The sequence below is a fragment of the Trachurus trachurus genome (genome assembly GCF_905171665.1).
Source record: "Trachurus trachurus genome assembly, chromosome: 24".
NCBI classification, from domain to species: Eukaryota; Metazoa; Chordata; class Actinopteri; order Carangiformes; family Carangidae; genus Trachurus; species Trachurus trachurus.
The window spans coordinates 10,200,752-10,222,815 of record NC_139910.1 but is presented as its reverse complement, the minus strand read 5'-3'; the positions used below and the strand labels follow the sequence as shown (position 1 = coordinate 10,222,815).

At 41.5% G+C, this 22,064-nt stretch overlaps 1 protein-coding gene across 1 annotated transcript in view; it reads left to right on the top strand.

Moving 5' to 3' along the window:
- Window positions 1-3,445: 3,445 nt before the first annotated feature.
- Window positions 3,446-22,064, top strand: part of ryr3 (ryanodine receptor 3) — a gene marked incomplete at its 5' end in the record, with an annotated part of 112,034 nt that continues 93,415 nt past the window's right edge. Inside the window, 5 exon segments of the mRNA XM_084001045.1 lie at window positions 3,446-3,485; window positions 3,488-3,523; window positions 3,526-3,548; window positions 3,551-3,601; window positions 19,395-19,514. Coding sequence (XP_083857171.1) covers window positions 3,446-3,485; window positions 3,488-3,523; window positions 3,526-3,548; window positions 3,551-3,601; window positions 19,395-19,514 — 270 coding nt within the window.

Here is a 22,064-nt window from a genome sequence, read left to right as displayed (position 1 = left end):
AGCGGCGTCGGGGGAAATTAGAACGATTCCCATTGGCTCATTGGATACAGGTCGCGACGGGTAATCCCATCAGATCTGTCAGGTAGCTACTGAGGGGCTCATAAACACACAGACGTCTATAGGCTCAATGAGGATTTAGATTGATCAATTTAATCTTCTCGTCATAGGTTTTGCATCATTCATGTTTACTGTAGACATGTTTAGCCTACTTCATCACATATATGTCAAATATATCAACTATCTTATCAAAGGATCCCTACAACAATATGCTTAAAATCATTGATGATTAAAGAATCCAAACCCTTAAATGTATGTTAAAGTAACAACACAATAGCATTCTTCATTGCAAGCTATAAAGTCCTGCATTCAAAAACATACGTAGGCTACTAATAAAGTTACCAGATTCATAGCAAAAAGTACCTTAACTCATAGTATTCATCATCTTGACTTTAGATTGATGTGTATCATAATATAGGTCTCATTATTAAAGCATGATTACTTAATGTTTCATTACTTTTGTAAATAAACTATATAAAGTAACCATAAAGTGTGGCTGAAAACAAATATATTCCTCTCTGAAATGTAGAGAAATTGAAATATACAGTAGTGGGAAATGGAAACACTGAATGAAGTGCCTTAGTAAATGTAGGCTACGTGATAAAGTGCATGACTGACCATTCTGACCATTCAGAGTTAAAGCCGGTCTCTGATCTGAGTGCTAATCAATATGCTAAACTGGGTGGTGTAAGTCACATCTGCCCTCCAGCCGTACTCTGACCATGAACTCTATTTAGGTCATGCTGTGCACCACGCTGAGCTGCACGCTGGTCAGCGAGTGCACAGAGCTGATCTGACCTACAGGCCAGCTGTCTGTGACGGATTACAGACGTTTAATGAAAACAAACAGCTGTTAATGTCATTGAAACCACAACAATGACATCTTTAGGAGAAGGAGATTATTCATTAGACTGCTACCGGATAAGGAGTGCAACATTAGTCAACATTTTTGCTCCTTTAACTTAAAAACATGCATGTAGATATATATAGCATGCATGGCCTAAGGTTTTAATAACTGATTATGGTTGAAAGGTATTTATTTAAATCCAAATAAAGTTGTAGCCTACATACATTTGATGTTTTACTCTGCAGTTGCACTGATAGTTCACCAACTGACCACTAGGTGTCAGTAAAGTCTTTGACAGCGAACATGATCTCCTTCCTGCTGCTGAGCCCTTTTCTCATCTGCCTCCTTATCAGTGAATGACACCACATGAACGTTAATTAGTAATTAATTAACAATCAGGCTTTGCTACCTATAGGAACTGACGTTAAAGATAGATGCTTAATTTGAATGCTGAAGGATAATATTAGAATTCATGAGCAGCTCTTTTCCAAAACACACTCAGTGGAAGGCAGTGTTGTGCTAGTTACTGAAAAATAGTAACTAGTTACAGTTACTAGTTACTTCATAAAAAAGTAACTCAGTTAGTAACTCAGTTACTTAAACCAAAAAGTAATGCGTTACTGAGAAAGTAACTTTTTCGTTACTTTAAAAGGTTTTTTTTCCCAATGCTCCCATTAAATAAAGGTTGATTGAATTCCCCTCTAGCCTCATTTCAGTTCTGTACTGATGCTGATGAAGAAACACGTGTTTTATCTTCTTTTTACAGTCTATGGTTTTTATCTGTAAAATTTTACCATCATCATCATGCTGCATTGCTGCATGATGTCAGCAGTTACGTTTAAGACTGTTTTCAGTGACGGAAGTAAATTCACTCCAGCGGTATTTTTTTATCGATCGATCAGCTGTGTTTACCCAGAGCGATCAGCTGTGTTTACCGTTTCAGGCGTCATAATTCGAGTCCGTCTGTCGGACTCTAACCGCTGCTGCTCGGGTGGAGTGGGTGCTGGTGTGTGCGCGCTGTGACTCAAGCTGTGTCCCAGTTCAGGGGCTGCAGCCTGAACTGAGACACAGCTTCGGTCTCGGATGCTGCGTTAGCAAAGTTACCTTAGCTCGCCGTCATGCCCTGCTCAGAGAATCGCTCTGACCTGCCCAGTCCTCTTCATGTAGTGTGTTTGATTACGTGTGGGACGCTAGAGGGCGGCCACCAACTAGTGCTTAGTGTCTGTGCTCTGTCTTTCTTTCAATTCAATGAAACTTGCTGAAATGTTATAGGAATTGTGTGTGCCGCTGTAAAACCTCACCCAAAGGAACGGAAAGGAACGGAGTAACGCAGCGTTTGGTAACGGGAACGGAGTTACTGATTTTAAAAAAACAACGCGTTACGTTATTAGTTACTGAAAAAAGTAACGGCGTTACGTAACGGCGTTACTAATAACGCGTTACTACCCAACACTGGTGGAAGGTATAATGAATATATAATCTGCACAATGGTTGGTGATTATTTTAACAGAGTATTTTACATCTATATGGAATCCTTATATAATGAGATTTGATACTGAAATTATAAAACTTAAAGAAGCAATATATTTTAGAGCTTGCTGATATAATTTTTAAATCCTCCACACAATGTCTAAATCAATTTAATAGAGTCACTCTTAGCAACAAGTTTCAGTTTTTCTACATAATCCACAATGACAATGACTGCACACTGATGCAGCTGCAGCCTGACTCTCCACTGCCTTTCACACACAAATGAATAAACAGGCGGGTAGCCAATGTAAGCAGGTAGTAAGTGTTACTAAAAAAAAAGCAAAAGCTGAGAGAAAAAATCAAAGTTGTTGAGCTGAGATCATATAGTACAGACGATTTCTGTGGACTGAGATCATCACACCTGTCTGCAATGTGTAGGGCGAAGTGTCTGGTGCATGGGTGAGGGAGGGGCTGAGAGGTGAGATGAGGAGGTGGATTTGCACTGTGGTGGTGGTGGTGGTGGGTGGGTGCAGACAATAGAGAGACAGAGCCATTCAAAAAAAAGAAACTTTACATTCAGCCCCAGTGCTGCCTTTCAAATCCACCTCAAGAGCACCGTGCGTCACTGTCAGACTGTCAGGGAGTCCTCAAAAACTGCTGACTCAATTGACAGAGGAGGGGGGTGGGGGGTTCACGGCAAACATTTTAAAAAGTATTGGACTGCTACTTTCGCTTCACCACCATCATCATCATCCTCATCTTCATCCTCAGCGGGGAGGCAGCATCACCACCACCACCACCACCACCGGGAGCTCGTCCTCTGTTGCCCCGGCTCCATCCGTCCGCTGGTCCGCACTGCTGCTGCTGCTGCTGCTGCTGGCGTCTGGTCTCAGGGAGGAGGGGGAGGAAGGGAGGGGGGATGAAGGGGTAGGTAGGTGGGAGTGGAAGTGGGGGGAAGAGAGAGAGAGAGAGAGGGAGGGGGAGAAGCGAGGGAGGGGCGGGTGGTGGTGGTGGTGGTGGTGGTGGGAGGGAGGAGGAGGAGGAGGGGGGGCTCTCGCCGGGCTGCCCTATATGGCTGTGGATGAGCTCTATGCTAATATCGGCTTGAGAGGCACAGCATCGCGTTTCTGCCGGCAGTCAGTGGTGGCTTCCAGAGTCTGAGCAGGCTCCTTCACAGCCATGGCTGAGGGCGGAGAAGGGGAAGATGAGATCCAGTTCTTGAGAACTGTAAGTAAAGATAATTTTCCTCGGTGCAAGGCAAAAGGCACAGGTACAGGCAAAGGGGGCTGCGGTCAGTCAGTTATCGCTTTGAGAGGCAGCAGACAGACAGACAGACAGACAGACAGGTCGTCAATTAACTCCAAGAAAAAAAAAAAAAAGAAAAAAAAATCACCGACTGATCCAACTTGGATTCATGTGAAGTTCAGGGGGTTAATCTTTTGGATTTGATCCTGCATGACTGACTGATTGATTTTTTTTTTTTTTTTTACTATCCTTTGGAAGTTGCGGCAGGTCGCGCGCTGCGCCCCGCGGCCACGGCGCACCTGTCGACAGGACAGGAGACTTTGATGTGACGAATCCCAATGAGTCTCTCGTTGTCTGCAGGTGCAAGGGCAAAAATGACTTAACACTATTTCATAAACACATCCCCCCCTCTCATTTCCCACCCTTCCTCGCTCTTTGATCGCTGTGTTGTTGTTTTCTCCCAGGAACGCCTTTGAGACAGAAATAATAAAAAATCTCACACCTCGTTTAGCTACATAACCTAACTATACTCTGCACTGTTTTATTTTCATTTCACTTTTTTATTTTTATGAATGCATTTCCTCCCGGGGGACACGACTTTCAATAAGTTGTGCCCACGCGCAAGCCTGCCAGCCCCTGCGATTACTATTTTAGTTGTTTGACGCAGATTGCTTACGGTGCCACTGGTTCATGTGGTTATGCACAGCAGTTATCCTTGTAAATGATATGACAGCTTGTATGTTAGTGTGGAGGGAATATCTCTCGCGGTTGCTTGACCGCGCACGTAATCTTCTGCTCTCCTGCCTCGTGAAGCCCTGTGGCCCAGGTGTTGCACGCGGGGAGCAATAATAAAACTCAGAAATAATGACTCAGGCGGTGAGCACAGCAGGGGTGCCTTCATGGTACCATGCCGCAGATTTATCAATAAGACTTTAATATTCACCCCCCACCCCGAGAGACGTAGAGCAAATGTGTGCTGATTTGAGCTCGTGCACATGAAGCTGATTGTAACCTTTAAATTGAATTCGCCCTTTAATTGGCTTCATTGCTGGTGTGATTGAAAACCCTGGAGATCTCTGGGTCACCTCATCTAACCTCCATAGAGCTGTAACTTCTCTCACTTGTTTGTTTTGGCTTTGACTGAATCTGTTGCTGTCTGGAAATGCTTTATTTAAAGGGCTATATGTGTGGTTTTGCATATTTTGTCATTTAGGAAAGCTGATTTAGGGTATTTTCCCCCCAGGCAACCATTGATTTCCATTCATTTTTATTCAATATGAAAATCTAGGTTTACTAATGGAAATAATCAAGTTGTGTGTGTTGTCCATCAAATCCATCGTCAAGTCTGCATGGTTGTCCATCAAAGTTGCATTGAGGTCATATATTCTTCTCTTCAGCTGCATTACAAGTAATACTGAAAAGTTAACAATCACCAATTATAGAAATAACTTTAATCTCATACAGAAAGACATAAACCAACGGCTGCCTGGAACTGTAGAGAAACATCTAGGATTATCCAGTTATTTCCATAAATTTGGCTGCAGATCAAAGCAGTAGAGGCCGGAATCTCTCACTTTTACATCCGTATAGTGTGAGTCACACCCTCAATTCCCTGGGTCCTACATTTCCCACAATGCAACTTGATATCTTCCGTCATTTGACCCTGCTTCCCTGGTAAACGCCCACATCGTTTTGAGCGCTGCTCAGTTTACTTGTAGTGCAGGCTTTGTGTTAAAGATTTGAAATGTCAAATCAAAGCTGATGGGATAATAGCTGCGTTATTCTCTCAAACTTTGGAAAGCTCTCTCCAGAGACACAGATGAGTTTATACTCATGATAAGTGAGACTAGTCTTAATTTGTAAGATGGCTGAAGGGATCTGTAAAGGAAGTCAAACTTGCAAACATGTTGCAGTGTAGGTCCAGTTCTTTTGGTTTATCCATTGATGTCCATTCAGTTTAGCTGAAACTACAACACAATGGAGTCTCGTGGTTGAGATGTTGATGTACTGTATATATACACACATTCATAAACAACTGTGAATCTATACGTCAGGCCCCCGAATGCTTGGCTGGGTGTTACTGGCAGGCGGGACCGTGCACTTAACAGCTCCCACTATTTGTGACGCCAGAGACAGCCGGATCCATGCCTCTCAGATTCAACTGTCACAAAGGCATCCTGCTTATCTGATGACAACAGCGATTTGAGAGGGGGGTTTCCCCTGAGGGTCCACAGGGGCCTTGTTATCAAACCTCAGCGGTGAGAGAGGCGCGCCCTCCGAGGAAACCCTAAAATAAGAGTGCTAATTGAAATACACGAATATCACAATCTGTTGAACATTATGGAATTAGCCTGCGTACAACTGGCAAGTGTTTTGTGGAGGACGGAGTCAAAATAGTTTGATAGATTTTGTTCCCCAGCTGGGTTTATAGAATTTTTATTGACATTTTTGTTTGAGTTTTGAAAGGAAATTACAGATAAAAGGTTGATTTCTGGTGGTGTGTGCAGCCGCGGGTCTAAGCCTGAGATTTAATAGAGATTAGGAGAGAGGTGCATACTCACAACGATCCTGGGATATGATCCGGCTGTCAGGTGGTGACAAAGGTCCAAGACATGGGGAATCAGTTCCAGTGCTACACTCTGCTCGCTGTTGATGTGCAACGCTGGGGAAGCTGGCAGCGACGAGAGCTTCTCTGTCAAAGGGAAACGGCGAAAACGAAAAGCAGCCGAGAGGAGGAAAATGTTACACCTCCCCTGACAGCAGTTCCCCTCTGTAACTTTATAGTCGCACACTCAAGCTTATTTCCACTCTGTCCTGGTAGTTTGAGGTTGTTTACTGTCGTTCTTCTGTACGTGTGAAACACTAACAAAGCAGTTTTTATATCGTGAGCCAAGCGAATGCTGCTTGATTCATCTCCAGAAAAATGATCAGTGCTCAGTTTTGGCTTGTTCTGCACAGCACGACGACGACGACAACATTGTTCTGGATTTAATTTATGCAGGACTCGGAGAGTACGCAGGAAATTAGCTTAGTTTGCTAACTGCTGTAATATAAGAACTCTTAATTGCAGTGCCATCAGATAATGATGTGCAGTCACCTGTTTTATTTGGTGTATTGCAGCACATCGACTCTGTGTTCCTCTGTGAAACAATGATGTTGTGTTGCACAAGACAAGAATGTTAATGTGTTCAGGCCTAAATTGAATCTTTGCTCTAACCTCTTCTGCCAAGGTGTCAATCATAGCAACGGATCAAAACAAGCTTAAGTAGACATGGCAGGTCAATCAGCTGATATTTATGTGATATTTAGCATCTCGACAGTTTGGCAGCTTGTGTCTATCTCTTTAAATCTTCCCCCAAAGCTAAAAACACATAAAGGATGTGTTACATAAGCACGTCTGCCCTGGTTTTTCATTTGATTTAGAGGAAATTTACACTTAATTAACGTTACCTGAGATGGCGTGTTTTGCGTTTGCCAAACACACTGGTTAGTCGTCATCCAACAAGCCTTTATGGGCTTGGCTTATTAGTGTACGTTAAGAAGCCAAATAGGATTATGTCAGAATGAAATATGATCTGATCTTACTTATTCCCTTTCTCTCACACCCACAGTTCTGGGGCTAATTACCTCTACCATGCAGTGCAACTGATGTTTCTTTATTCCATTATGTCTTGAATTAATAATTCAAGTGATGACTTTTTTTTAAAACTTTTAATCCACGTCTTAGGACAGTATCATAGGACAGCTCTCACTTGCATAGTAGGGCCCTTTTATAAGTGTTTTGGTAACCATAATAATTGACTATGGTTGTTAAATGAGGCTTTTTTAATATTAGGGTTTATAGTATACATATATTTAAGACTATTTGACAAGTTTCACCTTTTGAAAGGCCTAGAGTCCACCACTAACTCCTCTGGGCTTATTTGGAGTTTATGTTGTTCTGGAAGCCCTCTGCATACCAAGGCAAGGACTCTGGGGGTTTAAATTTAGCCTTTTTAAAGATGATGCTTCCACAAGCACATACAGCTCTGGCCCTCTGGCACTAAACTGCACCCGGGGAAGTGCTTGAGTTGGTTCAACATAAGACCAGTAACACTTTAACGCCATTTTTATAGGGATAAAGTAGCATTTAGAAACTAAATACTTGCTACCACACAGCAATATACAGCATTTTCTAAAGCTTAATATGTCAAAGTAATGGACGGTGTCAGGAGGGCTTCAAGTGTTGCATTTAACTGTCAGATATATTAGACAAACCAATGTTGTAGAACTGTAGTGGGGCGATTTGTAGTGTGCTGGGAACTGACAGATGTGATTACTTAAGAGATTTATGCGCTTGGTTTGGTTTCAGTGCTGGGTAAAACACGTTGTTCAGGGGTTTCCTTAAAGTTTAATATGGCATTTTCCATAATTATAAGTCTGTGAGGTCACTGTCATGGTAATCTGAGACTTGATTGTTGCATATTATTGTTTAAACAATGTAAAGAGATGATAGGGTTGAACCAGATCTGAGAGATGAATAGTGTCAACATGTAGAGTGTGGGTTTGGATAAATTCTAATTAATTTAATTGGCTGAATGGTTGATGAGGAATGACAAGAGTGGAGTCGAGTGTCAGAAAACATGAAGAAAGCTAAAAAACAAAACCCCATAGCAACCCCGACTTGATATCAACTGCCAGTCACATAGATACTGTACTGTAATAATGTATATGTGTGGGTGTGTATGTGGTAGCCAGGAGGCAGACTATAATAACATTTGGCATGCATTGAAAAGCTGGTTAACAGAAACAAAACCAAAGGAGCTAAATATCACAATGATAAGCTACAATATCTCTGTCTTTGTCTCCTCCTCCTGACTCCTACAACATAATGTGCAATTATATTATAATTCTATTCACTGCTAATGAAGTGCCATTGCAGAGAGGCTGGAGCTGGAGTTGGAAATACCTTCTCACAGAAGGAGCTGGAGATGACATTTTTAATATTTAACACGTGTCCTCAGTTGCCTGAACATAATTATTCTTTTTCGCTACTGGATTGTACAGGAGAACTATCTCACCTTAAGGTCCATTTAGAGGACGATCTTGTTCTTCGGCTCATATCACACTATATTCATCAGCAGACAGGTGTCATGTAAATGTCTCTTTTTTTTTTTTGCCTGAGCAGGATTTCTAGTCCACATTGGCTTTACATTTTTAACTTTTATGTTTGATTTTATCCTTGGAAATAGGATACATTCACCCAAATGAGCCATTTAGTAGATGTTTTGGGGCTTTCTACAGATGATCACTGATCCACTGTGGATCATTGCATATCTCCCAGAGCACGTTCATATCAATCAATCAGGCATAAGGAGAGGCATTTTCTATGCAAATAATACTCTATAAGGATGAATCCAAGCAAATGGTTTTTGGAAAATGAGCTCAGATATCTTCTCTATGCTGACTCTGAGCTGCCACCGCCGAAATAATCAAAAGTAAAGAGCACAATGGACTCGTAATGTCTTTGTGAAAGGAAAAAATCTGCTCGGTCTTTGAGTCACTGAGCCATCACTCCAGTGTGCAGCAGCTTTTTATATTGCACTAGTTGATGCCCTTGCAGAGTTTCCCCTCCTTAGTGAGCACTGGGAACGGAGAGGCAGCGTTGTCCCGCAACCTCAGGTGAACCTCGCTCGGCTTGATCTAAATTGAATGGGAAGGATTTCCTGTGTATTGATTGAGCAGGCCGTGGTGCCAATGCAACAGAGTGTTCTCTGGCAGCTCCGGCTCTTTCAGTCATCAGTACTGAAGGACAGCGAGGCGGCAGGTTGGCATCATCGTCATCATCTACACGGCTTTGGCTTTGTAGAGGTGGCTGCACCCAACATCGCAATCTGCGCCTCAGTGATTTTCATTCACAAATTGGATGTTATGGGTTTTAATGTATCGTTGGATGAAGGACTAATTGATCATCTAAGCTGGCATCACTGACTTTGTTAAGTATTTCACTGGCTCCAAGCTGCTTTGAGTTGTATTTAAATGTTTTGTATAAATGGAATCAAATTGTTTTAGCTCTGAAACTATATGTATATGAGATCAGATTAAAATTCTAACTGGAAATGTTTTTATTCATCTCTGGCTGCTTCTACCTGGAGAAAAGGTCAACTTTATTTTGTTTACCAGAAAGAAGACTTGTCTTATGTTTGCATTATTCTGCGTCTTCAACCTTGAACTGGTTTGTAAGGCTTATAAAATACACATAAATTATGCAGCAGGTAGGACAAGGCTCTTAAGCTACTGTGTGGCCTCAGGTTTGTCCTCACCTGCGGTGCTCATTCATATCAATACTGAAAAACTAAATTACTGTAATATTAAATCACACTTAATTGGCTGTAGTTACAGCCTGTTTTTGCTGTCTCACAAACACAAAGACTGTGAATGATTGTAGATGCATTACACAATCAAAATCAATACCTTGGCTCTAAATGTACTACACTTTACAATGTTATATTCCTATAGTGTGGGTCAAGTTTCCTTTAACCAGCAATATTACGTAACTTTGACATTAAGCCTATTGATATTTCAGGTTCAGCAGGAAATGTTGTGTGGTATATTGTTGTGCAGGTTCCAGGCAGACTGAGTTGTAGAAACCAAAGAGGAGCAGGAGCAGCAGTGTGAGTGGACGTTAAACCTAAATAATTACCTTCATTAATCAACCAAGGACTGAAAAAGGTGCAGCCTCTTAGCGCTTTAAGTGTCCCTCAGGTCACTCGGTTCATTTTCATTTAAAGCCAACATTGTTCAGTTTGTTATCAGCTCTCTGGCCATTAAGGTTTTCTTCTTGAGGCCAGAGACTATTTTATTCTGGCCTTTTATTAATCCACTGGACTATAAAGGTCCTAAATATGTGTTTTTTTCAGTCAGCTTCTTGTTACCACAGTACAGGTTCTGACAAATTTGACAAGATGCAGCATCACCTTACCTCAAGTTGTAATTACCACACATGCTCCAGGTCACCAACAAAAAACCAAAGCTATGGGTCGTAATAAACTGCCTTCACAGTTTAACTAGTGAGAATGATTGTTTACAGGAGAATTGTCACTATGAGGAGCATAGGTTAAGTTTTTGAGTCTTTAAATCTATAGTTTCTTATTTAGTAATCATGAATCCTACAATACTTCACTTTCTTTGGCCACAGTTACATATTACTGTGAAACAATATCATTCAGTTGGTGTTGTGTTTCTCACCACCTGATAAAGTCCATCTCTTATACAGTAGCTTTGCTTACCAACTTCTGTGGGAAATCTAGGGCTATGTCGCTGCTAAAGACTTTTTTATCTGTAGAAAAAAAAACACCACTTAAGCAGTAAGAGTGAACTGAACTGCTGACCTAATAAGCCGACGTGCTATAAAGGTGAAGGGAGCTGCAGAGTCATGTGATCATTTTCTGCAGGTTCATCAATACAAAACACGACTTTCACAATATCATTCAATGTACTGGTTTATTGTTGTTGTTTTTTTTATATATACTATAAATGATTGATTATAAATTTGAAGCCAAGTTTTTGTTGGAGCAGTGATGTGTACTGACCATGAAAGCACCTTCAACCATAACTCTTTGTTATACAGTGACTGAACAGAGCTGGCGCTGAGTGCCTTGCTCAAGGGCACGTCATAGCAATAATGAGAGAGAATGAAGGAGAATCAACTGCTCAGTCACTTTCACAATTACTGCAAAAAAATAACTTATTGTTGTTGCATTATGTCATGACCCTTCTCTTTCTCTCTGTGCATTTATTTCAAAAAAAGGCCCCAAAGTAACTTTAACTAAATAAATAAACAAAACAATCTTTTGTTTGACTTACTGATCCCCTTTAAATTACTTTCTGACAGGATGGGATTTAAGATCGTTTCACTTCAGGTTTTATTTGTCATTTTGCAAATAATTCCCTCATTTTCAGATTTTCACTTATCCCCCTGATATTTGCAGTTGCGCGTCCAACCGTGGCACCTAGAGATGACATCTTGTAGCTGGGCAGATCGGAATTGGAAACAATTTCTCAGTGCTGCTTCTGCAGAGGAAGGTTTACCTTGTCACACTCTGCTGCTGATGCATTGTGTGAGGCTCTGAAATGCTCATTGCGTTTATCTCGTCAAATCCTCCACTGACCCACAGCTCTTCTGTGTCTGAGCAATGAAAATATGACCTCTGTGAAATCTGCTCAGAGGGAGAACAAAAAAAGTGCTTGCCTTATTGTGTTGATGTCGTCAGAGGATTTTGCAGCATGAGAGATCAAATCAACTTAAGTGTGCATCAAAGTTGGACACGCACAGCACTGACAGGATGGAGAGTAAAACAACTGTTGGCCTGGGTCAGGAGCCGAGAGCTTAGAGACGGAGAAAAGACGACTTAGGTTTGCCTCAGGTGAATGTCTTCACTTCACCTTATCTCTGCACTTCTCTTTCTGTCTGGACTCTCTCTCTCTCACACACACACAAACACACACAAACACACACACACAATCCCCGCTCCCTCTTCACACCCCACTACATCTCGCCTATGTCCGCTCTGTCTCATCAGACAGGATGATGGACTTCAGCTCCATCCCTGACCAGAGGACCCTCATTTCTCAGCGCCTCTGCTGAGGTGGACGCGGCGGCCTTGCATGCATGGAGGCTTCTATTATTTTGAAGCCGCTCTAAAGCAATATGCATACAAACTAAGCCAAGGAAATCCAATTTGTTCTAAGAACACCATATAAATCTCAGAGTCTGTGATCCATGGCAGTGTACTACCGGGCAAAACTTGCTTGAATGTTGAATTTTATTTCATTTTTTTTAATACAGAGCTCAGATGGCGACTGCATTATTCATGCTGACCCATTATGAGGTCTCAGATACACGCACACACGCACTTGGATATGCACACCTACACACATGACAACTTAAACATCTTTACAAATCTGTGTAACTCCTGGGAGCAGGTATAGTTCTGCTCTTTGCATAGTGTTTTGAAGATTTATTATTATTATATAAAAAACGTATATACCATAAAGATCTTCTGCAAAGTGACTCTCTCAGACTGTACAGTATTTCACCTGCAGAATACCCCAAACTACTTCAAAACTTATTTTTATTTGAGGTCAAGGTATTCTTCAATAACCTTTATGGCAATATCCACAAAAAAAGCTTTAAAATCACATTTGTCTTGAGTGGTCCTCCAGATTTGGGTTTGTTTTTGAATTATTTACATGTATCAAATCTGTAATTGTAATAAAGTTAATCTAAACCCAATCAAACTTAAAACCAGCAAGAGCTACACAGCAAGTGTCAACTATCAAACTACAAAGGGTTCTCTCATTTGCTCTGAGTTTAGTTTTGTCACCTTATAATGTGAAATATTGCATTGTTAGTTTAGACTTGCATGATTCCTATAATGCATGAATCCCTGACGAACATCATTAACAAGAGAAAGCACTGCAGTTTTTCTAGTGTGCAGCCTTTCTATTAAATAATCTTACATATAAAAACGCCACTGATGGTAATAAAGTTAATCTAAACCCAATCAAACTTAACACAGCAAGTGTCACCTGTCAAACTACAAAGGGTGACCCGGTAATGACAACAAGGGCAGGAGCAGTGAGCACTGCACTGGAGTGAACAATCAGAAGTTAAACGGACAGGGTGACGGCAAAGCTTGAAAAGCAATTTAATTATGTGGCCTTCAATCTCTCTCTGGACAACATGTACCTCCTGTTTACAGTACTGTTGTTCTATTTAAGCTGCATTAGCGGTCTTATTTGCATACAGGAAAACCACACATCAATGTCATTATGTGTAATAAGGTGTGCGGGGGCTCCGTGAAGCTGTTTGTTCATATAAAATACGACTAGATGAATAATTTACCAAGTGTGATCTGAATAATGGCTTCTACTGCTGAGGCAGCACGGACAGCAGCTCCATGTTCACCTCATGTTGTTTGTGTTTTGGGCCTAAACGGCAGCTTGGAAAGAAAAACGTTGATCTAGATCCTGTTCGTTTAAACACCTCATTAATCAGTTACGATGGAGAGCAGTCTGGCTTCTGAATGGCCCCAGTGTAACTGCTTTTAATGCTTAAACACAGAGTGGGGGAGATTATGAATTGTTATCATGCAGGGGAGGATGAAGAGTTTCTATGGAAGTTTAAAACTTTCTGAGTGAATGGGTATAATCTTTCCATCTGCCCGTGTCCTACTCTCCTGCACTCTGTATTACTTTCTGTCTTCTCCCTCAAAGACGCAGCAGCAGCAGCTGAATGCGTAATTGTGAAGAATGACTTTTGGGAACAACGGAGCTAAAAAATAATGACGACATTTCCCCATCACTGATTAGGAGTAACAATGATGGAGGCCTCCAGTTTGCACTTTGAGTTAGCTGCTCTGGATGGCAACAGGGCACATCAGTCATGTTGCTGTGGTTCCAAGATGTCAGGGAAAACTTTACTAAACTTGTTTCTTTCTTTCTCTAACAATGCAACAGTGAAATTTATGCGTATGCGTGTTTAAAAACTCAATCAGGACTAGGAGATCTTCTATCACACAGTTCTCATCACTGTTTTAATGTTTGGGTTTATTGTTTTCCTGTTAGGGCCAACCGTCTCAGTGGTGTTAAATGCAAAGACGAATTTAGCTGTTGTAATTATCTATTGACTGACAAGTTTACAGTAAATCATCATTAGATGTCAGAAAATGGTGAAAATGCCCATCAAAGGTTTCTTTTTTAAATGTCATGTTATGTGTGGTTAAAAGTAGAATATAACTCAAAACAATAAATTGATTGATAAAATATTTGTTAATTACCTGATTAAATGATTGCAGCTCTAATATTTTAGTTTGTTTTGTACCACTATCTCGGTGACCATATTGAAACAAATGGATCTGGAACCAATAATATATATATAAACAGCTGGTGGCTGCTCAAAATGCAGACTTCTGTCTTTTCTCTGTCACAAAATGATATAGATCAGTGTGACCTATGAAATCATCTAATGATCTTTGCTGTGAAAATGTCAAACTACACTTGAACAGTGAACAGTCTCAGCACTTAACCTTAGATTCTTGAGTTTATCTAAATTATAGGTCCAATCAGGCAACAATTAAGCATAAAGATTAAGATTAAACTAATATATAAAGGTCGTCTTTTGCATCTTTATGCCTGCGAATAGCTGCAGGTGCATCCACAGCTGACTCATTCATTAACCATAAGTATACTGTGGATCTTCCCATCAGCCTGCATTCAACCAATGATATTATTTCTAAATACACTCTGTTGGTGGTTTATTTATCTTATTCAGTAAACATGGGAAACTAAACAGCTCTGTATTTATTAAGGTTTTTTTTTTTAATAGAAAATGTGTTAGAGAGGTGTTGGCTCAACTATGTGATCATTTCAGAGGCTGCAGTCTGTGCTGCTGTTGAACTGTATTGCATCATACAGGGAGCTGTTCCTCTTCCATAGCCCACCTTCATTGATATAAATGTGGTGGGAAAAATATCTGCAAAACTAAAATGTCATCCTGCCCCCCAAAAAGTGAGTTATTCATTCCTCCTCCCCTCTCTGTTTCCTGTTTACGTCCTCATCTGTTTCTGTTCTATTTTTCACCCTCACTGCACTTTGTCACATTCTCCTTTGCCTTTTAATCATTTTTTCACACAGCCGGCGTTTCGCTCATCTCCTAAGGCTCCACAGGGTTTTTAAAAATTAAACATGAGGTTGGAACTCTTGTGAATAATAACTTAATTTAGGTGCTCATGGTTTTTGACGGATCACCTATGAATGAAAATACTATTTAGATCTAGATCTGTGTTAGTTGTGATGCGTTCACAGCAAAAAGTCCAAAAGTCTATTTATTTCACAGCAGGCTCTTGTACGGCTGAAACAAATGTCAGGCTTTGAATCTCAGTCCTCTGATCGGTTAATGTCGTCAGCCCCCCGTCCAGCTTAGCAGGTTATCCTCCTTCACACATCTACACTGCATCTACCATGTTGCTAAGCTAAGCTTCACTAAAAACATGTAGCTCAACCTGCACTTAGCACCTTGCCTGACATTTATGAGAAACACGACTCCTGAGTGGTCAGAGCTATTTAGACAGCCTACACTGCTGAGACAGTGTGAACAAGGAGGCAAATGTGCTGGAATTTTCTTTGTTTCGTTCAGTTTTTAATCACCCGCCTGCCTCTACTTCTTCTCAAAGCTTGCCTGGGGAACTCCTACTGAGCATGTGCAAAGCATGCGTGTGAAAATAGCAGCGCTGAGGGATTGAACAGATTCACCTTTTCTCAAGTTCACATTGGTGGCAGTGCCGGGTGAGTTGTGGGAGTTTATTTGGCACGCCGGAGCATCGGGAGTTCTCGGGTTTCGGCTGCTGGATGCATCGGGGGCGCACACACAGAAACACACCTGTCGCTGTCTGTTAAGGCACACGGAGGCCGAGTGCTTGGCGAACGAAGGCGGAGGGGGGAAAGGAAAAGAGACCAAGACTGGGGAAATGTTTAAGAGTTGTTGTTTTTTTTGCAGGGGCAGTTTCACATCCAATAGGTCGTTCAAGAAAAACTTTGGATTTCTAGTTTAGAAACGTTGCTTCTGCAGGATTTAGGAGGATATGGAGGGCTAGTGAGAATGGGTGGGGTCGGGGTTGGGAGAGGGCAGGGTCAAGTTCCCGCTCTACACTTGGAAGCTGGGTGAAGCAGCCACCCAACCCTCACTCACCTCCTCCTGCCACAGGCCAGGACCCTATACATAGTACTGATGCTGCTCCTTAGCTGTCTAGCAGATGGTCACACTGCTGCTGCGAGGATCACTTTGCCTTGGATTCGCCAGATTCTCTGGCCTGGGATCAAGTCATGGGCGCGGAGAGTGACAGAAAGTGTCTTAATAAAGTGTCTTGGCCGCCGATTCAAATGGGCGTTTCATTGGGTTTTCTTTGAGGTTCCGATCATAACGATTGTGGACATTTATGAGCGAAAGCCACTACGCGTTCACCCCTTGACATCGAATGGCCCCATAAACGGCGTCTCTTGTGGCTGTATTTATTTAGAACGACGTTGGCATTATCATCCATTCTGCTCTTCCTCCCATTGCCTCACACTGCTCAGATGACTGGATGGCATCCAGTCTATGTAGTGTTTTGATCCCCAGTGCAACTCTGACCACTTCTGGTTCTGAAGCTGCACTATCACAGTGAGGGTAAAAAAAAAAGAAAAAGAAAAATCAATATTTGAGCTTTGGAGTGTGGTTACCCACTTTCAAATTCAAGTATGCACGAATGTAGAGTCAAAATACAAAGTTTGGTATGCCCAACTAGAATAAATGCAGTGTAATACAGTCCTACAATAAACCTCGTGCTCATGAAGGTTAAAATGTTCAGTGTCTGTTCCAACTGTGTTTGTGCTGTTGTTGAATATTGATTTGGTCTGCTCTCGCTGCTATAAAAGTGGTGGGCAAAATAATACAGTAGTAACACCTGTCAGTATAATTCAATGCAACTCGACAGCACCATAAAGTTCATTCTTCGAAAGAGCAGTACAGTTGAATCAACACCTCTCTGTACCAGGTTCAACTAATACTCAACCGTATATTATGTCTGCTCATGAGCCTCACAAAGAGGCGTGGTCAGCCAGTACGTACACATGTAGACACAGTAGGTGATGGTGCCAGGACCTGGTGCCAAGGCCACCAGTCTATCCCAAACAGCTGTAAAGAAAGTGGTGTATTGACTTGATTTTAAAGAGGTGACAAGTCTCCGGTCATCCTGTGGCCATATTGAGTTTCCCTGTCTGTAGCCTGGAACAACAAGCGATCACAAAACTACCAGGAAAGCAAAGCTGCGGCTATGATTCAGAGCCAACGCTGATACTCTCTCTGCGATCACTAATCACCCACCCTGAAGCACAAAGTTGGGTCGGTGGGGTATTTAAAGCGCTGCTGGTATGGACCGTTGTGCCAGCTCAGCCTTTCATTTACTTCACCATGACATTTAACTCCACTGTGCCTCGGTTTTATCCGTTAAAAGTCCTCCAAGATGGATGTTTATTGCCCTGCAGCACAAACTCACTGAAAATATACAACGTCTTTAATCAAGGCTTGTTGGTGTACTGCAAAATATTCAACAACATATCCTTTTTCATTCTCCTCTAATTAACTTCTGCTCTGATTAGCGTCTGTAAAAATGCTCCTTTAACCTTAATGTGTTTATCCATCAAGTTCAACGTCTGAAACATGGCATTAATTACTAAATTCCCTTGCACTTGCTTCTATCACAGGGATCAGTGGTTTCTCTTTTGTTCAATATCACTCGTGTCTAACCATCCACTTATAGTTTTTTGTGCAAGACTTCACAACAACAGCTTCATAGTGTTGGTTAATTAATTTAGACTGTCTCGCTGCTATTGAAGAAGACAACGACGACGACTGTCCACTCAGCACCGCTTTGACTTCGAGCAACTCCCACAAGACTAAAGAAGATCTCATTTGTGGTGCGACGCCAACACAACACACACAATGGAGCATCTTCAAGAACAATGAAACACTGAGAATGACTTAAGTTGACTCCTGCAGTGTCCGTTTAAACAGAAAGAACAGAAAAAAACTCAATCCCAACTCCCCTAGATTCCTCTCAAGAGATATTATCTCGTTTCCAATTCCATCCAAGTGGTGGTGGATGTCTTACGGTATAATGCAGTGCACTGAAAGGCTGAAAGACCCTCTTAAATTAAACTTTCATCACACGGTGGCGTTCGCATTGCAGCCACCGTACTGTAACACTGTCTGGTTTTGTTTTAGAGTATCTTTTCTTTGAAACACTGTCAGGGTCCGTTATCTTGCCTCCTGAGTCTGTGGGTGCTCTGCAGCCTGGATCTAAATCTATTGAATTAATACTGCTGTGAAGGAGGTGGGAGCCAGAACCATGGCAACCATCAGCTCAGATTAGTGTGGGACGTGAGCTGGCAGGAGACATGCACAGACCGCACACACTACACACTCACTCACACAAACAAATCAATATGTGTATACGTGTGTATATATATGTGTGTGTGTGTGTTGCCAACTAGAGCTTGAACCTCTCTGCCCTGACAGATACAGATGTTCATTTATTGGCTGCACTGATTGAATAGAGGTCTTGATCTCTCCTACAGAGATACCGAAGTCTGCGTAACAGGTTTAGAAATGATACCACTCAAAGCTGGACTGCCCTCAGTGCTATTGATTAATGCAGTTTTTGCTCTCTTCTTTTTAGCCTCTGAAGTGTTTTTTTTTTTTTCCCCTAATTTATCAACAAGACGTGTCCTTGTGCTTTTATTTTCAATCCTCGCTGGAGCGTCTTGTGCACTTTTTATTTATTTTCCATCCTGTCATCCACTGAGGAGGTGTTATTTCACTTATCAAAACATGACAAAAATATCGCTACCTCTACTCTCTTCCTATAAAAGCAGTGTTTTTACTGTGATGGATCTTACTCCTCTTGGCACATTCACAATGTAACACGATTACTGGTTTCGAGGCTACTCAGTCAGTTATCTTTTATGCCATTTTTGTGTAAATAAGCAGCAGTGTCTTCTGTACTGTGAGTCAAACGTGCATTCGGGGAGTTCAGTACAGTTTGAACTGTTGTACATTTGAATTTCAAAACAGGGAAGCAGAGGAAACAACAAAATCGAGCCAGTATAGATTATTTTCTCCCTGTCGTGTCTTGTTTACTTTGGATAGGTCACTGTTGAATATATTTGGTTTTAATGCTCCTCTCTTCTCTGGCAGGACGATGAAGTGGTGCTCCAGAGTGTGGCCACCATCGAGAAGTTGCATCGCAAGTTCTGCCTGGCCGCCGAGGGGCTAGGAAACCGTGTATGTTACCTGGAATCCACATCGGAAGCTAAGGTGAGGACGGCAGACAGCTTTCCAGTTTAAAAATAGGACATTTTAAAGTTGATGCTGATATTACTGTATGTGGGAAAAAATGACAAGCTGTGGCTTGAAACTGGCAGCTAGAGAAGAATATGACCTTTAAGATGGGGCAGTACTCTGGAGATGTTTGTCTCGGCTGACAGCCAGTGTCCACCACTGTCTCTCAAGCTGAAAATGTGGCTGACATTTCTTTACATTTTCCATTTGTTGGTGCAGTGGTTCCTGAACTTTTTGTCTTTGTGAACCCACAGCCTTATTAGATAAGCTCCAGTAGCCCCTCTTCAACACCACCCACCAAGTTTAAAATATATTCATTTGGATGTTATCTACCTTTATTGACTCTAAAATAGTTACTAAAATTATTTTCTTCTGATACAGTTGAACTTACTTTTAGACATTCCTACCATATATCTTTACTTTTAGTTAACTAACTGATCTCCACACACTTATCTTAAGCCTGCATTTATCTATTCCGGCAGCTTTTATCTAAGTTAACCTAAACCTTTTTTTCCTGTATTTGAGCTATTTAAGCTGTTTATCTGTACTGTAAACATTTATCTACATTTATTACAACTTTTAAATAACTCAAAAAATGTATCCTCATGTAGGCTATAACTTATTGAACAATTTATCCATTGCTTGCCAACCTATTTATAGCTAACCACTTTGCCTTCTGAGCCTAAGTTTAAAGCAGATATCAGTGGAATGTTTTTGTTAATATAAGTCCTAAATAGTCCTATTTTCCGTCAGCAATCACTTACATGAAGTATTTCAGCCTAAACACGAGTCTCTCCGTCACTCTGCTCTGCTGTAACCCGAGGAGAAAATTTTCCTTGTGGGATACAAGTGTTATCCAATGAGGAGAGAGAACGGCATGAAGGGCTGTGTGTGCAGCCAAGGGATGCGCGTGAATGTGGTGACGTAGCACGAGGACCAATTGATGCCTGACAAGGGCGGGGGCTGCTAACTCATGGTGCGTTCAAAGAAACTCGTACTTTGTGTTTTTCCTTCCTGTGAAGTCATACCAGTTCGATCTGGTACGAGTTCACGGGTCGGAAGTTACGAGTGGCCGTTATAGGGAACTTTCACAGACAACAGGATGGTAAAAACACGAGCTACGGGTTACCTGGAACGCTACCAAGTCGTAGTTGTGACTTGAAGCTGTAACTTACGGTTTCAAAAGCCTGCCTTGAACGCAGCATTAGCCGAAACGGCCGTGAAGCTGATATCTGCTTTAACTATTAGAGCTGTTTAAAACAATAACTATTTGAACCATTAACCTTACACTTCCCTTACTATTCGAACCATATATCCATTATCCATTTCAACTATATATCCTGGCTATTTTAAATATTAATCCATCGCTTTTAGCTGTTTCAATCACTTATCCATCACCTTAAGCTACTTATTTCAACTTCAACTCACTATGCCACTTGTAATTGCAATATGTGCGATGATGACTGATGTTAGCACGAAACCTAGCTATACCTGTGCATGTCTTCAAATAAGCTACTCGCCCAGTTTTCCATGAGCCCCTAGCGACTGCAGAGTAGCCCCATGTGGCACGAGTACCCCTGGTTGGTATTTAATGTATAAGTGGACACCCACCATGCTGATACAGGACAGCTACTCTTTTGATAAGATAATGAAATGAGGATTTGCAACAGCTAATATCATGTAAAATCTGCGAAATGTAATTAACTAAGAGCAGCTTATTAAACTTCTTGAAACTGACCCAGATAAGAATGTTCAGACATTTAATTTTGTGAAAACTAGACGTCTGGTCTCATCCATTGTTTAATCCAAATGATAAGTGGATGAATGTCCTTAATCTACACGATGGTGATGTTAATTCAGAGAAAGTATGAAAGGACAAAAAAGTTGGAGCTTTATTAGCACATGTTTTGTTTGTCTCCCCTTCTCAATAATTAATAACCGGTACATCTCCCAGTAATTGGACCCTTGAACAATTAATATGGGACATATCCTCATTTGAAAAAAATGTTCTCCTGCATAGTTAAATAGATGCACAAAATAACACTGCATCCAAATATAGTCTGCAGTCCAGTTTTGATTCTTGGCAGCCTCTCTCTGAAAAACTGAATAAATCAAAGAAACACTGACTGAAACCCATCTGTTTATCCTCCTTCCCGTCCACCTGCTCTTATTGCGATGAGCTGCCCTGTCTAATAATGGGGTTGAATCAGAAAGTACAGGTTCTGCTGAGCAAACTATGCCTATTAGGTTAAAAAAAAAATCTCAAAATGGGTGCCTTGGTGGTGTAGAGAGAAAAACACACCCCTACTGCTGCAGCCAACCAGCTTCACTTCCTACTGTGGTGTTTTCAACATGGCCAGAAGCCCAACAAACATAACTGACAGCCTTTATGGGGGTCAGTTAGGGATATTGCATTTGTTTCTGCACCGGCGCTTCCCAGTGGTCGGTCACGGTGCCCGGACAGACGAGACAACAAACAACAACAAGCAATGATGTGCAGACTACGGTTGTCACCACTTGTGTCGC